This window comes from Salmo salar, chromosome ssa14 (assembly GCF_905237065.1).
Source record: "Salmo salar chromosome ssa14, Ssal_v3.1, whole genome shotgun sequence".
Classification (NCBI taxonomy): domain Eukaryota; kingdom Metazoa; phylum Chordata; class Actinopteri; order Salmoniformes; family Salmonidae; genus Salmo; species Salmo salar.
The window spans coordinates 39940158-39958222 of record NC_059455.1 but is presented as its reverse complement, the minus strand read 5'-3'; the positions used below and the strand labels follow the sequence as shown (position 1 = coordinate 39958222).

Here is an 18065-nt window from a genome sequence, read left to right as displayed (position 1 = left end):
AAGTCTAACCTCTCTGGGTAGAGAACATTATACCACTCTGCACAGTTTAAGTCCAACAGTACTCAATATATACAGTGCATTCGGAAAGTATTCAGACCCCTTCCCTTTTTCCACATTTTGTTACTTTGCAGCCTTATTCTAAAATTGAGTAAATAAATTGTTTTCCTCATCAGTTTACACACAATACCCCATAATGACAACACAATACCCCATAATGACATCACAATACCCCATAATGACAACACAATACCCCATAATGACAACACAATACCCCATAATGACATCACAATACCCCATAATGACAACACAATACCCCATAATGACATCACAATACCCCATAATGACATCACAATACCACATAATGACAAAGCGAAAACAGGTTTTTAGACATTTTTGCACATTTATATAAAAAAAATAACTTACTTATATAAGTATTCAGACCCTTTATTACGAGACTCTAAATTGAGCTCAGTTGCATCCTGTTTCCAATGATCATCCTTGAGATGTTTCATCAACTTGGAGTCCACCTGTGGTAAATTTAATTGATTGGACATGATTTGGAAAGGCACACACCTGTCTATATAAGGTCCCACAGTTGACAGTGCATGTCAGAGCAAAAACCAAGCGATGAGGTCGAAGGATTTGTCCGTAGAGCTCGAAAACAGGATTGTGTCGAGGCACAGATCTGGGGAAGGGTACCAAAACATTTCTGCAGCATTGAAGGTCCCCAAGAACACAGTGGCCTCCTTCATTCTTAAATGGAAGAAGTTTGGAACCACCAAGACTTCCTAGAGCTGGGGGAGAAGGGTTGGGAGAAGGGTCGGGGGAGAAGGGTTGGGAGGTGAACAAGAACCCAATGGTCACTCTGAAAGAGCTCCAGTTCCTCTGTGGAGATGGGAGACACTTCCAGAAGGACAACCATCTCTGCAGCACTCAACCAATCAGGCTTTTATGGTAGAGTGGCCAGATGGAAGCCACTCCTCAGTAAAAGGCACATGACAGACCGCTTGGAGTTTGCCAAAAGGCACCTAAAGGACTCTCAGACCATGAGAAACAAGGTTCTCCGGTCTGATGAAACCAAGATTGAACTCTTTGGCCTGAATGCCAAGTGTCATGTCTGGAAGAAACCTGGCACCATCCCTACGGTGACGCATGGTAGTGGCAGCATCATGCTGTGGGGATGTTCTTCAGTGGCAGGGACTGGGAGACTAGTCAGGATCGAGGAAAAGATTAACGGAGAAAAGTACAAAGAGATCCTTGATGAAAATTTGCTCCAGAGCGCTCAGGACCTCAGACTGGGGCGAAGGTTCACTTTCCAAAAGGACAATGATCCAAAGCACACAGCCAAGACAATGCAGGAGTGGCTTTAGGACAAGTCTCTGAATGTCCTTGAGTGGCCCAGCCAGAACCCGCACTTTAACCCGATCGAACATCTCAGGAGAGACCTGAAAATAGCTGTGCAGCGACGCTCCCCATCCAACCTGACAGAGCTTGAGAGGTTCTGCAGAGAACAATGGGAGAAACTTCCCAAATACAAGTGTGCCAAGCTTGTAGCGTCATACCCAAGAAGACTTGAGACTGTAATCGCTGCCAAATGTGCTTCAACAAAGTCCTGAGTAAAGGGTCTGAATACTTATGTAAATGTGATATTTCCATTTTTAATAAATGTCGAAAAAACAGTTTTTGCTTTGTCATTATGGGGTATTGATTGTGTGTAGATTGAATATATATATATATAAAATACATTTTAGAATAAGGCTGTAACAAAACGTGAAAAAAGATCAAGGGGTCTCAATACTTTCCGACTGCACAGTGTGTATATATATCAATATATCCTCTTTCTTCTCAAAGTTATTGAACAAGTTGTAATCATGACTTCAAGTCACCTCCTGGCTTCAACACTAGGGGAGCAGGCTCACACAGGTTCACACATCAGACCTGGACTCCCATTGGAACAAATGTCCTGCATAGAGGTGAGACTACTATTTCCCTCTGTCAGACTCTGTGGTGTTCTGGCACCTTATAAGACACATCCACTCCCAGGGGGTTAGCGTCTGATCACCACCTGCTCGTAGGGCCCCGCGCCAACCCTGAAAGAGAACGCCACACACGTTATTATCTAACCAGCAACAACTCACACCAAACAAGTGAAAGGGTGTTGCTGAAAAACTCTTCACAACAAACAATCACATTCTATTAATTACATATTCTATCTATTGGCCCATTAAAGGGATAGTGCAAGATTTTGACAATTAAGCCCTTTATCTACTTAATGGATATGTTTTATGTCTGTGTCCAGTATGAAGGAAGTTAGAGGTAGATAGTTAATTGCCAAAATTGTGCCCTATCCCCAGTGACAGTGATTGTTGCTAGGAGTGCCTGCTGTTGTGTGTCCCTTTGTAGTCATGCTATCTCTATGGTGTCACCCACCTGGTGTGTTGGCTTCCCAGCGCTGTGCTTCCACCTGGACCAACAAACAGCCTGAGCCCCTCCTCTGTAACGCACAAACAAGATACTGTCAATCAACGCAAGGTCACCGCGCTGCCAAAATGGCCCATGGTTATTTGCTTAGCCATCTAAAAATAAGTGGTTATTGACAAGCATTCTTTACTGTGAGAGAGACGGGGAGTGGAGGGGCTTTACTGTGAGAGAGACAGGGAGTGGAGGGGCTTTACTGTGAGAGAGACAGGGAGTGGAGGGGCTTTACTGTGAGAGAGACAGGGAGTGGAGGGGCTTTACTGTGAGAGAGACGGGGAGTGGAGGGGCTTTACTGTGAGAGAGACAGGGAGTGGAGGGGCTTTACTGTGAGAGAGACAGGGAGTGGAGGGGCTTTACTGTGAGAGAGACGGGGAGTGGAGGGGCTTTACTGTGAGAGAGACAGGGAGTGGAGGGGCTTTACTGTGAGAGAGACGGGGAGTGGAGGGGCTTTACTGTGAGAGAGACGGGGAGTGGAGGAGCTTTACTGTGAGAGAGACGGGGAGTGGAGGGGCTTTACTGTGAGAGAGACGGGGAGTGGAGGGGCTTTACTGTGAGAGAGACGGGGAGTGGAGGGGCTTTACTGTGAGAGAGACAGGGAGTGGAGGAGCTTTACTGTGAGAGACAGGGAGTGGAGGGGCTTTACCGTGAGAGACAGGGAGTGGAGGGGCTTTACCGTGAGAGACAGGGAGTGGAGGGGCTTTACTGTGAGAGAGACGGGGAGTGGAGGGGCTTTACTGTGAGAGAGACGGGGAGTGGAGGGGCTTTACTGTGAGAGAGACGGGGAGTGGAGGGGCTTTACTGTGAGAGAGACAGGGAGTGGAGGAGCTTTACTGTGAGAGACAGGGAGTGGAGGGGCTTTACCGTGAGAGACAGGGAGTGGAGGGGCTTTACCGTGAGAGACAGGGAGTGGAGGGGCTTTACTGTGAGAGAGACGGGGAGTGGAGGGGCTTTACTGTGAGAGAGACAGGGAGTGGAGGGGCTTTACTGTGAGAGAGACAGGGAGTGGAGGGGCTTTACTGTGAGAGAGACAGGGAGTGGAGGAGCTTTACTGTGAGAGAGACGGGGAGTGGAGGGGCTTTACTGTGAGAGAGACAGGGAGTGGAGGGGCTTTACTGTGAGAGACAGGGAGTGGAGGGGCTTTACTGTGAGAGAGACAGGGAGTGGAGGGGCTTTACTGTGAGAGAGACAGGGAGTGGAGGGGCTTTACTGTGAGAGAGACGGGGAGTGGAGGGGCTTTACTGTGAGAGAGACGGGGAGTGGAGGGGCTTTACTGTGAGAGAGACGGGGAGTGGAGGGGCTTTACTGTGAGAGACCGGGAGTGGAGGGGCTTTACTGTGAGAGAGACGGGGAGTGGAGGAGCTTTACTGTGAGAGAGACGGGGAGTGGAGGGGCTTTACTGTGAGAGAGACGGGGAGTGGAGGGGCTTTACTGTGAGAGAGAAGGGGAGTGGAGGGGCTTTACTGTGAGAGAGACAGGGAGTGGAGGGGCTTTACTGTGAGAGAGACAGGGAGTGGAGGGGCTTTACTGTGAGAGAGACAGGGAGTGGAGGGGCTTTACTGTGAGAGACAGGAAGTGGAGGGGCTTTACTGTGAGAGAGACGGGGAGTGGAGGGGCTTTACTGTGAGAGAGACGGGGAGTGGAGGGGCTTTACTGTGAGAGAGACGGGGAGTGGAGGGGCTTTACCGTGAGAGACGGGGAGTGGAGGAGCTTTACCGTGAGAGAGACAGGGAGTGGAGGGGCTTTACTGTGAGAGAGACAGGGAGTGGAGGGGCTTTACTGTGAGAGAGACAGGGAGTGGAGGGGCTTTACTGTGAGAGAGACAGGGAGTGGAGGGGCTTTACCGTGAGAGAGACAGGGAGTGGAGGGGCTTTACTGTGAGTGAGACAGGGAGTGGAGGGGCTTTACCGTGAGAGAGACAGGGAGTTAAGGGGCTTTGAAAAAACTAGTCAACTGAAATAGCTAATCAAAAAGTCCATTAGGTAAAGCAGAAGAAAGTGACCATAACTTGTGATGTGTACAGGACAGTATAGTCTGTCTGATGTGACTGGTGTATGCAGAGCTCTGCCTGGAGTCATCTCTCACATACTAAACTCTCTCTCCACTATGGCCTATATTCCTGCTAGTATCCATGGAAACAGTTTCCTCTACAATAGACTCCACTAAACCTTGGCTGCAGTCTCTGAAGAAAGAGAGCTGGGTAAAGTCTAGTCCTCTGAGCTAGTCTAAGTGTCTGAGTTGGGTAAAGTCTAGTCCTCTGAGCTAGTCTAAGTGTCTGAGCTGGGTAAAGTCTAGTCCTCTGAGCTAGTCTAAGTGTCTGAGCTGGGTAAAGTCTAGTCCTCTGAGCTAGTCTAAGTGTCTGAGCTGGGTAAAGTCTAGTCCTCTGAGCTAGTCTAAGTGTCTGAGCTGGGTAAAGTCTAGTCCTCTGAGCTTGTCTAAGTGTCTGAGCTGGGTAAAGTCTAGTCCTCTAAGCTTGTCTAAGTGTCTGAGCTGGGTAAAGTCTAGTCCTCTGAGCTAGTCTAAGTGTCTGAGCTGGGTAAAGTCTAGTCCTCTGAGCTAGTCTAAGTGTCTGAGCTGGGTAAAGTCTAGTCCTCTGAGCTAGTCTAAGTGTCTGAGCTGGGTAAAGTCTAGTCCTCTGAGCTAGTCTAAGTGTCTGAGCTGGGTAAAGTCTAGTCCTCTGAGCTAGTCTAAGTGTCTGAGCTGGGTAAAGTCTAGTCCTCTGAGCTAGTCTAAGTGTCTGAGCTGGGTAAAGTCTAGTCCTCTAAGCTTGTCTAAGTGTCTGAGCGGGTAAAGTCTAGTCCTCTGAGCTAGTCTAAGTGTCTGAGCTGGGTAAAGTCTAGTCCTCTGAGCTAGTCTAAGTGTCTGAGCTGGGTAAAGTCTAGTCCTCTGAGCTAGTCTAAGTGTCTGAGCTGGGTAACATCTAGCATGGTGAGCGTACCCTCAGCGCTGGAGTCCAGCAGGCCGTGGCTGAAGTCCTGGCTCTGGAGGATCTTCTCCACGATGTCGTCAGCGTCTACCCGTGTGGCGTCTACCCTCTTCAGCTGACACTCCACCGAGCTCTGCTTCACTGGATGCCTGACACACACACACACACACACACACACACACACACACACACACACACACACACACACACACACACACACACACACACACACACGTGAGAAAGAAAGAAGGGTGGATGAGATGGAACATTGCCAGCAGCACCATAACAGACTACTGTCCTCGTCTGATGATTACATTGTAATACTCCGTTGAAAGGTCAGAGGTGAGTGAGTGTGTAGATATTACCTGCTGAGTCTCTCTGAGGAGGCAGAGCTCTTTGCGGGGGTGAGGGGGTGTTCAGGCACAGGGGAGCAGGAACAGGTGACAGAGACAGGAGGTGTAGAGCGGGCCTCCCTCTCAGCCCCCCGGTCCACGCTGGGTTCAGGAATACTGCCGATGCCAGTGGAGGCAGAGCCCGCTGAGGGGTTCCTCTTGTGTGTGAGCTCTGATAGGCTGGAGGAGCGTGAGTGACCTGAGCTATAGCCTATGGGGAACGAGTAGGCAATGTTACACTCCACACGACAGTGACAGACACTTAATGGATACAGATTTCACAACCACAAAGATAACTCTGAGGGCAAGCTATGGCTTTTCAGACATTCATACATACTATTCATATCTTATTTCATTCATAATAGGTCATAACCATTTCTAATCAATATCTGGTTCAGACACGGTGTTTAGATACCTGACACTTTGGACTGTTGGCTGGCATAGCTGGATGTCCTAGAGTGGCCATATGCTCTTAGCTCATCCGGAACAGATACACACTTCCTTGGGGGCTCTGAGCAGGAGGGGATAGCAGCACAACGTCAGCACAACATCAGCACAACATCAGCACTAATGATTAGTGAATAACAGAGTTCAATCTTGCCATACTGCTGTAAATCAATTCAAAAGTGTCCAGAGCTGGCAGGATGTGTTTGGGTGAGTGTTCCTGCTACGCAGAGGCAGGGTGTGTGTGTATGGGGAGGCAGGGTGTGTGGGTGTACCTGGTACGGGGAGACAGGGTGTGTGTGTGTACCTGGTATGGGGAGGCAGGGTGTGTGTGTACGGGGAGGCAGGGTGTGTGGGTGTACCTGGTACGGGGAGACAGGGTGTGTGTGTGTACCTGGTATGGGGAGGCAGGGTGTGTACCTGGTATGGGGAGGCAGGGTGTGTGGGTGTACCTGGTATGGGGAGGCAGGGTGTGTGTGTGTACCTGGTATGGGGAGGCAGGGTGTGTGGGTGCACCTGGTACGGGGAGACAGGGTGTGTGTGTGTACCTGGTATGGGGAGGCAGGGTGTGGGTGTACCTGGTATGGGGAGGCAGGGTGTGTGGGTGTACCTGGTATGGGGAGGCAGGGTGTGTGGGTGTACCTGGTATGGGGAGGCAGGGTGTGTGTGTGTACCTGGTATGGGGAGGCAGGGTGTGTGTGTGTACCTGGTATGGGGAGGCAGGGTGTGTGTGTGTGTACCTGGTATGGGGAGGCAGGGTGTGTGTGTGTACCTGGTATGGGGAGGCAGGGTGTGTGTGTGTACCTGGTATGGGGAGGCAGGGTGTGTGTGTGTACCTGGTATGGGGAGGCAGGGTGTGTGGGTGTACCTGGTATGGGGAGGCAGGGTGTGGGTGTACCTGGTATGGGGAGGCAGGGTGTGTGTGTACCTGGTATGGGGAGGCAGGGTGTGTGGGTGTGGGTGTACCTGGTATGGGGAGGCAGGGTGTGTGGGTGTACCTGGTATGGGGAGGCAGGGTGTGTGGGTGTACCTGGTATGGGGAGGCAGGGTGTGTGGGTGTACCTGGTATGGGGAGGCAGGGTGTGTGGGTGTACCTGGTATGGGGAGGCAGGGTGTGTGGGTGTGGGTGTACCTGGTATGGGGAGGCAGGGTGTGTACCTGGTATGGGGAGGCAGGGTGTGTGGGTGTACCTGGTATGGGGAGGCAGGGTGTGTACCTGGTATGGGGAGGCAGGGTGTGTGGGTGTACCTGGTATGGGGAGGCAGGGTGTGTACCTGGTATGGGGAGGCAGGGTGTGTGGGTGTACCTGGTATGGGGAGGCAGGGTGTGTGTGTACCTGGTATGGAGAGGCAGGGTGTGTGGGTGTACCTGGTATGGGGAGGCAGGGTGTGTGGGTGTACCTGGTATGGGGAGGCAGGGTGTGTGGGTGTACCTGGTATGGGGAGGCAGGGTGTGGGTGTACCTGGTATGGGGAGGCAGGGTGTGTGTGTGTACCTGGTATGGGGAGGCAGGGTGAGGGTGTACCTGGTATGGGGAGGCAGGGTGTGGGTGTACCTGGTATGGGGAGGCAGGGTGTGGGTGTACCTGGTATGGGGAGGCAGGGTGTGTGTGTGTGTACCTGGTATGGGGAGGCAGGGTGTGTGGGTGTACCTGGTATGGGGAGGCAGGGTGTGTGTGTGTACCTGGTATGGGGAGGCAGGGTGTGTGTGTGTACCTGGTATGGGGAGGCAGGGTGAGGGGTGTACCTGGTATGGGGAGGCAGGGTGTGTGTGTGTGTGTACCTGGTATGGGGAGGCAGGGTGTGTGGGTGTACCTGGTATGGGGAGGCAGGGTGTGTGTGTGTACCTGGTATGGGGAGGCAGGGTGTGTGTGTGTACCTGGTATGGGGAGGCAGGGTGTGTGTGTGTACCTGGTATGGGGAGGCAGGGTGTGTGTGTGTACCTGGTATGGGGAGGCAGGGTGTGTGTGTGTACCTGGTATGGGGAGGCAGGGTGTGTGTGTGTACCTGGTATGGGGAGGCAGGGTGTGTGTGTACCTGGTATGGGGAGGCAGGGTGTGTGGGTGTACCTGGTATGGGGAGGCAGGGTGTGTGGGTGTACCTGGTATGGGGAGGCAGGGTGTGTGTGTGTACCTGGTATGGGGAGGCAGGGTGAGGGTGTACCTGGTATGGGGAGGCAGGGTGTGGGTGTACCTGGTATGGGGAGGCAGGGTGTGGGTGTACCTGGTATGGGGAGGCAGGGTGTGTGTGTGTGTACCTGGTATGGGGAGGCAGGGTGTGTGGGTGTACCTGGTATGGGGAGGCAGGGTGTGTGTGTGTACCTGGTATGGGGAGGCAGGGTGTGTGTGTGTACCTGGTATGGGGAGGCAGGGTGAGGGTGTACCTGCTATGGGGAGGCAGGGTGTGTGTGTGTGTGTACCTGGTATGGGGAGGCAGGGTGTGTGGGTGTACCTGGTATGGGGAGGCAGGGTGTGTGTGTGTACCTGGTATGGGGAGGCAGGGTGTGTGTGTGTACCTGGTATGGGGAGGCAGGGTGTGTGTGTGTACCTGGTATGGGGAGGCAGGGTGTGTGTGTGTACCTGGTATGGGGAGGCAGGGTGTGTGTGTACCTGGTATGGGGAGGCAGGGTGTGTGTGTACCTGGTATGGGGAGGCAGGGTGTGTGGGTGTACCTGGTATGGGGAGGCAGGGTGTGTGGGTGTACCTGGTATGGGGAGGCAGGGTGTGTGTGTGTACCTGGTATGGGGAGGCAGGGTGTGTGGGTGTCCCCTCCCTTCCTGTCTTCGTAGAGACACTCTGCCTCTGCCTGCTGGATGCCCAGTTTCATGGCTGTGGACGGTGGCCTAAAGGGGACACAGGGACATTGACATTCACCCTAACCCATTTTACAACCCAAACCCAACACCCCACCACACCTGTTCCAAACCTACTTCCTACCATGTACGGTTGTTGTTGGTTTGAGGATGTCCATCTGTTTGTTCATACGGTCATTTGAAAGTGACTGGCTAAATGGTATAAACACATCTTACACAACCATCCTGCCTACAACCCCATCCCTTCCTATAAACAACCTTACAACTGACTGCACAGGACATGAATCACAGTGAAGGACATGAATCACAGTAGAGGACATGAATCACAGTAGAGGACATGAATCACAGTGAAGGACATGAATCACAGTAGAGGACATTAATCACAGTAGAGGACATGAATCACAGTGAAGGACATGAATCACAGTAGAGGACATGAATCACAGTAGAGGACATGAATCCCAGTAGAGGACATGAATCACAGTAGAGGACATGAATCATACCCTATCAGAAGTGCTGATCTGAAATAAGATCCTAAAAGGTTTTCATGTATTAGCTGTGCTTCTGCTTTCATCTTTAATAACCCCGCTTTTACATAACCCCATCTCTCACTTCTTTTACAACACAGGAAACCACCCCATCTCTCACTTCTTTTACAACACAGGAAACCACCACGTCTCTCACTTCTTTTACAACACAGGAAACCACCCCATCTCTCACTTCTTTTACAACACAGGAAACCACCACGTCTCTCACAACACAGGAAGCGACCCCGTCTCTCACTTCTTTTACAACACAGGAAACCACCACGTCTCTCACAACACAGGAAACCACCCCGTGTCTCACTTCTTTTACAACACAGGAAACCACCACGTGTCTCACTTCTTTTACAACACAGGAAACCACCACGTGTCTCACTTCTTTTACAACACAGGAAACCACCACGTCGCTCACTTCTTTTACAACACAGGAAACCACCACGTGTCTCACTTCTTTTACAACACAGGAAACCACCACGTCTCTCACTTCTTTTACAACACAGGAAACCACCACGTCTCTCACTTCTTTTACAACACGGGAAACCACCACGTCTCTCACTTCTTTTACAACACAGGAAACCACCACGTCTCTCACTTCTTTTACAACACAGGAAACCACCCCGTCTCTCACTTCTTTTACAACACAGGAAACCACCACGTCTCTCACAACACAGGAAACCACCCCGTCTCTCACTTCATTTAAAACACAGGAAACCACCACGTGTCTCACTTCTTTTACAACACAGGAAACCACCACGTCTCTCACTTCTTTTACAACACAGGAAACCACCACGTCTCTCACTTCTTTTACAACACAGGAAACCACCATGTCTCTCACAACACAGGAAGCGACCCCGTCTCTCACTTCTTTTACAACACAGGAAACCACCACGTCTCTCACAACACAGGAAACCACCCCGTGTCTCACTTCTTTTACAACACAGGAAACCACCACGTGTCTCACTTCTTTTACAACACAGGAAACCACCACGTGTCTCACTTCTTTTACAACACAGGAAACCACCACGTCGCTCACTTCTTTTACAACACAGGAAACCACCACGTGTCTCACTTCTTTTACAACACAGGAAACCACCACGTCTCTCACTTCTTTTACAACACAGGAAACCACCACGTCTCTCACTTCTTTTACAACACGGGAAACCACCACGTCTCTCACTTCTTTTACAACACAGGAAACCACCACGTCTCTCACTTCTTTTACAACACAGGAAACCACCCCGTCTCTCACTTCTTTTACAACACAGGAAACCACCACGTCTCTCACAACACAGGAAACCACCCCGTCTCTCACTTCATTTAAAACACAGGAAACCACCACGTGTCTCACTTCTTTTACAACACAGGAAACCACCACGTCTCTCACTTCTTTTACAACACAGGAAACCACCACGTCTCTCACTTCTTTTACAACACAGGAAACCACCATGTCTCTCACTTCTTTTACAACACAGGAAACCACCACGTCTCTCACTTCTTTTACAACACAGGAAACCACCACGTCTCTCACTTCTTTTACAACACAGGAAACCACCACGTCTCTCACTTCTTTTACAACACAGGAAACCACCACGTCTCTCACTTCTTTTACAACACAGGAAACCACCACGTCTCTCACTTCTTTTACAACACAGGAAACCACCACGTGTCTCACTTCTTTTACAACACAGGAAACCACCACGTCTCTCACTTCTTTTACAACACAGGAAACCACCACGTCTCTCTCTTCTTTTTACAACACAGGAAACCACCACGTCTCTCACTTCTTTTACAACACAGGAAACCACCACGTCTCTCACTTCTTTTACAACACAGGAAACCACCACGTCTCTCACTTCTTTTACAACACAGGAAACCACCACGTCTCTCACTTCTTTTACAACACAGGAAACCACCACGTCTCTCACTTCTTTTACAACACAGGAAACCACCCCGTCTCTCACTTCTTTTACAACACAGGAAACCACAACGTCTCTCACTTCTTTTACAACACAGGAAACCACCACGTGTCTCACTTATTTTACAACACAGGACACCACGTCTCTCACTTCTTTTACAACACAGGAAACCACCACGTCTCTCACAACACAGGAAACCACCCCGTCTCTCACTTCATTTAAAACACAGGAAACCACCACGTCTCTCACTTCTTTTACAACACAGGAAACCACCACGTCTCTCACTTCTTTTACAACACAGGAAACCACCACGTGTCTCACTTCTTTTACAACACAGGAAACCACCACGTCTCTCACTTCTTTTACAACACAGGAAACCACCACGTCTCTCACTTCTTTTACATCACAGGAAACCACCACGTCTCTCACTTCTTTTACAACACAGGAAACCACCACGTGTCTCACTTCTTTTACAACACAGGAAACCACCACGTCTCTCACAACACAGGAAACCACCCCGTCTCTCACTTCATTTAAAACACAGGAAACCACCACGTCTCTCACAACACAGGAAACCACCACGTCTCTCACTTCTTTTACAACACAGGAAACCACCACGTCTCTCACTTCTTTTACAACACAGGAAACCACCACGTGTCTCACTTCTTTTACAACACAGGAAACCACCACGTGTCTCACTTCTTTTACAACACAGGAAACCACCACGTCTCTCACTTCTTTTACAACACAGGAAACCACCACGTCTCTCACTTCTTTTACAACACAGGAAACCGCCACGTCTCTCACTTCTTTTACAACACAGGAAACCACCACGTCTCTCACTTCTTTTACAACACAGGAAACCACCACGTCTCTAACTTCTTTTACAACACAGGAAACCACCACGTGTCTCACTTCTTTTACAACACAGGAAACCACCACGTCTCTCACTTCTTTTACAACACAGGAAACCACCATGTGTCTCACTTCTTTTACAACACAGGAAACCACCACGTCTCTCACTTCTTTTACAACACAGGAAACCACCACGTCTCTCACTTCTTTTACAACACAGGAAACCACCACGTCTCTCTCTTCTTTTACAACACAGGAAACCACCACGTCTCTCACTTCTTTTACAACACAGGAAACCACCACGTCTCTCACTTCTTTTACAACACAGGAAACCACCACGTCTCTCACTTATTTTACAACACAGGAAACCACCACGTCTCTCACTTCTTTTACAACACAGGAAACCACCACGTCTCTCACTTCTTTTACAACACAGGAAACCACCCCGTCTCTCACTTCTTTTACAACACAGGAAACCACAACGTCTCTCACTTCTTTTACAACACAGGAAACCACCACGTCTCTCACTTCTTTTACAACACAGGAAACCACCACGTGTCTCACTTCTTTTACAACACAGGAAACCACCACGTCTCTCACTTATTTTACAACACAGGAAACCACCACGTCTCTCACTTCTTTTACAACACAGGAAACCACCACGTCTCTCACTTCTTTTACAACACAGGAAACCACCCCGTCTCTCACTTCTTTTACAACACAGGAAACCACCACGTCTCTCACTAACACAGGAAACCACCCCGTCTCTCACTTCATTTAAAACACAGGAAACCACCACGTGTCTCACTTCTTTTACAACACAGGAAACCACCACGTCTCTCACTTCTTTTACAACACAGGAAACCACCACGTCTCTCACTTCTTTTACAACACAGGAAACCACCACGTCTCTCACTTCTTTTACAACACAGGAAACCACCACGTCTCTCACTTCTTTTACAACACAGGAAACCACCACGTCTCTCACTTCTTTTACAACACAGGAAACCACCACGTCTCTCACTTCTTTTACAACACAGGAAACCACCACGTCTCTCACTTCTTTTACAACACAGGAAACCACCACGTGTCTCACTTCTTTTACAACACAGGAAACCACCACGTCTCTCACTTCTTTTACAACACAGGAAACCACCACGTCTCTCTCTTCTTTTACAACACAGGAAACCACCACGTCTCTCACTTCTTTTACAACACAGGAAACCACCACGTCTCTCACTTCTTTTACAACACAGGAAACCACCACGTCTCTCACTTCTTTTACAACACAGGAAACCACCACGTCTCTCACTTCTTTTACAACACAGGAAACCACCACGTCTCTCACTTCTTTTACAACACAGGAAACCACCCCGTCTCTCACTTCTTTTACAACACAGGAAACCACAACGTCTCTCACTTCTTTTACAACACAGGAAACCACCACGTGTCTCACTTATTTTACAACACAGGACACCACGTCTCTCACTTCTTTTACAACACAGGAAACCACCACGTCTCTCACAACACAGGAAACCACCCCGTCTCTCACTTCATTTAAAACACAGGAAACCACCACGTCTCTCACTTCTTTTACAACACAGGAAACCACCACGTCTCTCACTTCTTTTACAACACAGGAAACCACCACGTGTCTCACTTCTTTTACAACACAGGAAACCACCACGTCTCTCACTTCTTTTACAACACAGGAAACCACCACGTCTCTCACTTCTTTTACATCACAGGAAACCACCACGTCTCTCACTTCTTTTACAACACAGGAAACCACCACGTGTCTCACTTCTTTTACAACACAGGAAACCACCACGTCTCTCACAACACAGGAAACCACCCCGTCTCTCACTTCATTTAAAACACAGGAAACCACCACGTCTCTCACAACACAGGAAACCACCACGTCTCTCACTTCTTTTACAACACAGGAAACCACCACGTCTCTCACTTCTTTTACAACACAGGAAACCACCACGTGTCTCACTTCTTTTACAACACAGGAAACCACCACGTGTCTCACTTCTTTTACAACACAGGAAACCACCACGTCTCTCACTTCTTTTACAACACAGGAAACCACCCCGTCTCTCACTTCTTTTACAACACAGGAAACCACAACGTCTCTCACTTCTTTTACAACACAGGAAACCACCACGTGTCTCACTTATTTTACAACACAGGACACCACGTCTCTCACTTCTTTTACAACACAGGAAACCACCACGTCTCTCACAACACAGGAAACCACCCCGTCTCTCACTTCATTTAAAACACAGGAAACCACCACGTCTCTCACTTCTTTTACAACACAGGAAACCACCACGTCTCTCACTTCTTTTACAACACAGGAAACCACCACGTGTCTCACTTCTTTTACAACACAGGAAACCACCACGTCTCTCACTTCTTTTACAACACAGGAAACCACCACGTCTCTCACTTCTTTTACATCACAGGAAACCACCACGTCTCTCACTTCTTTTACAACACAGGAAACCACCACGTGTCTCACTTCTTTTACAACACAGGAAACCACCACGTCTCTCACAACACAGGAAACCACCCCGTCTCTCACTTCATTTAAAACACAGGAAACCACCACGTCTCTCACAACACAGGAAACCACCACGTCTCTCACTTCTTTTACAACACAGGAAACCACCACGTCTCTCACTTCTTTTACAACACAGGAAACCACCACGTGTCTCACTTCTTTTACAACACAGGAAACCACCACGTGTCTCACTTCTTTTACAACACAGGAAACCACCACGTCTCTCACTTCTTTTACAACACAGGAAACCACCACGTCTCTCACTTCTTTTACAACACAGGAAACCGCCACGTCTCTCACTTCTTTTACAACACAGGAAACCACCACGTCTCTCACTTCTTTTACAACACAGGAAACCACCACGTCTCTAACTTCTTTTACAACACAGGAAACCACCACGTGTCTCACTTCTTTTACAACACAGGAAACCACCACGTCTCTCACTTCTTTTACAACACAGGAAACCACCATGTGTCTCACTTCTTTTACAACACAGGAAACCACCACGTCTCTCACTTCTTTTACAACACAGGAAACCACCACGTCTCTCACTTCTTTTACAACACAGGAAACCACCACGTCTCTCTCTTCTTTTACAACACAGGAAACCACCACGTCTCTCACTTCTTTTACAACACAGGAAACCACCACGTCTCTCACTTCTTTTACAACACAGGAAACCACCACGTCTCTCACTTATTTTACAACACAGGAAACCACCACGTCTCTCACTTCTTTTACAACACAGGAAACCACCACGTCTCTCACTTCTTTTACAACACAGGAAACCACCCCGTCTCTCACTTCTTTTACAACACAGGAAACCACAACGTCTCTCACTTCTTTTACAACACAGGAAACCACCACGTCTCTCACTTCTTTTACAACACAGGAAACCACCACGTGTCTCACTTCTTTTACAACACAGGAAACCACCACGTCTCTCACTTATTTTACAACACAGGAAACCACCACGTCTCTCACTTCTTTTACAACACAGGAAACCACCACGTCTCTCACTTCTTTTACAACACAGGAAACCACCCCGTCTCTCACTTCTTTTACAACACAGGAAACCACCACGTCTCTCACAACACAGGAAACCACCCCGTCTCTCACTTCATTTAAAACACAGGAAACCACCACGTGTCTCACTTCTTTTACAACACAGGAAACCACCACGTCTCTCACTTCTTTTACAACACAGGAAACCACCACGTCTCTCACTTCTTTTACAACACAGGAAACCACCATGTCTCTCACTTCTTTTACAACACAGGAAACCACCACGTCTCTCACTTCTTTTACAACACAGGAAACCACCACGTCTCTCACTTCTTTTACAACACAGGAAACCACCACGTCTCTCACTTCTTTTACAACACAGGAAACCACCACGTCTCTCACTTCTTTTACAACACAGGAAACCACCACGTCTCTCACTTCTTTTACAACACAGGAAACCACCACGTGTCTCACTTCTTTTACAACACAGGAAACCACCACGTCTCTCACTTCTTTTACAACACAGGAAACCACCACGTCTCTCTCTTCTTTTACAACACAGGAAACCACCACGTCTCTCACTTCTTTTACAACACAGGAAACCACCACGTCTCTCACTTCTTTTACAACACAGGAAACCACCACGTCTCTCACTTCTTTTACAACACAGGAAACCACCACGTCTCTCACTTCTTTTACAACACAGGAAACCACCACGTCTCTCACTTCTTTTACAACACAGGAAACCACCCCGTCTCTCACTTCTTTTACAACACAGGAAACCACAACGTCTCTCACTTCTTTTACAACACAGGAAACCACCACGTGTCTCACTTATTTTACAACACAGGACACCACGTCTCTCACTTCTTTTACAACACAGGAAACCACCACGTCTCTCACAACACAGGAAACCACCCCGTCTCTCACTTCATTTAAAACACAGGAAACCACCACGTCTCTCACTTCTTTTACAACACAGGAAACCACCACGTCTCTCACTTCTTTTACAACACAGGAAACCACCACGTGTCTCACTTCTTTTACAACACAGGAAACCACCACGTCTCTCACTTCTTTTACAACACAGGAAACCACCACGTCTCTCACTTCTTTTACATCACAGGAAACCACCACGTCTCTCACTTCTTTTACAACACAGGAAACCACCACGTGTCTCACTTCTTTTACAACACAGGAAACCACCACGTCTCTCACAACACAGGAAACCACCCCGTCTCTCACTTCATTTAAAACACAGGAAACCACCACGTCTCTCACAACACAGGAAACCACCACGTCTCTCACTTCTTTTACAACACAGGAAACCACCACGTCTCTCACTTCTTTTACAACACAGGAAACCACCACGTGTCTCACTTCTTTTACAACACAGGAAACCACCACGTGTCTCACTTCTTTTACAACACAGGAAACCACCACGTCTCTCACTTCTTTTACAACACAGGAAACCACCACGTCTCTCACTTCTTTTACAACACAGGAAACCGCCACGTCTCTCACTTCTTTTACAACACAGGAAACCACCACGTCTCTCACTTCTTTTACAACACAGGAAACCACCACGTCTCTAACTTCTTTTACAACACAGGAAACCACCACGTGTCTCACTTCTTTTACAACACAGGAAACCACCACGTCTCTCACTTCTTTTACAACACAGGAAACCACCATGTCTCTCACTTCTTTTACAACACAGGAAACCACCACGTCTCTCACTTCTTTTACAACACAGGAAACCACCACGTCTCTCACTTCTTTTACAACACAGGAAACCACCACGTCTCTCTCTTCTTTTACAACACAGGAAACCACCACGTCTCTCACTTCTTTTACAATACAGGAAACCACCACGTCTCTCACTTCTTTTACAACACAGGAAACCACCACGTCTCTCACTTATTTTACAACACAGGAAACCACCACGTCTCTCACTTCTTTTACAACACAGGAAACCACCACGTCTCTCACTTCTTTTACAACACAGGAAACCACCCCGTCTCTCACTTCTTTTACAACACAGGAAACCACAACGTCTCTCACTTCTTTTACAACACAGGAAACCACCACGTGTCTCACTTCTTTTACAACACAGGAAACCACCACGTCT

General features: G+C 48.6%; 1 protein-coding gene across 1 annotated transcript in view; it reads right to left on the bottom strand.

Moving 5' to 3' along the window:
- Window positions 1-1628: 1628 nt before the first annotated feature.
- LOC106569675 (protein FAM102B) overlaps window positions 1629-18065 on the bottom strand; it is a 109395-nt gene continuing 92958 nt past the window's right edge. Inside the window, exons 6-11 of the mRNA XM_014141240.2 lie at window positions 8971-9077; window positions 6209-6304; window positions 5767-6004; window positions 5414-5550; window positions 2431-2494; window positions 1629-2090 (exon numbers count right to left, since the gene is read on the bottom strand). Of these exons, the coding sequence (XP_013996715.2) occupies window positions 2048-2090; window positions 2431-2494; window positions 5414-5550; window positions 5767-6004; window positions 6209-6304; window positions 8971-9077 (685 nt within the window). The 3' untranslated portion in view covers window positions 1629-2047. The remainder of the gene's footprint in view (window positions 2091-2430; window positions 2495-5413; window positions 5551-5766; window positions 6005-6208; window positions 6305-8970; window positions 9078-18065) is intronic.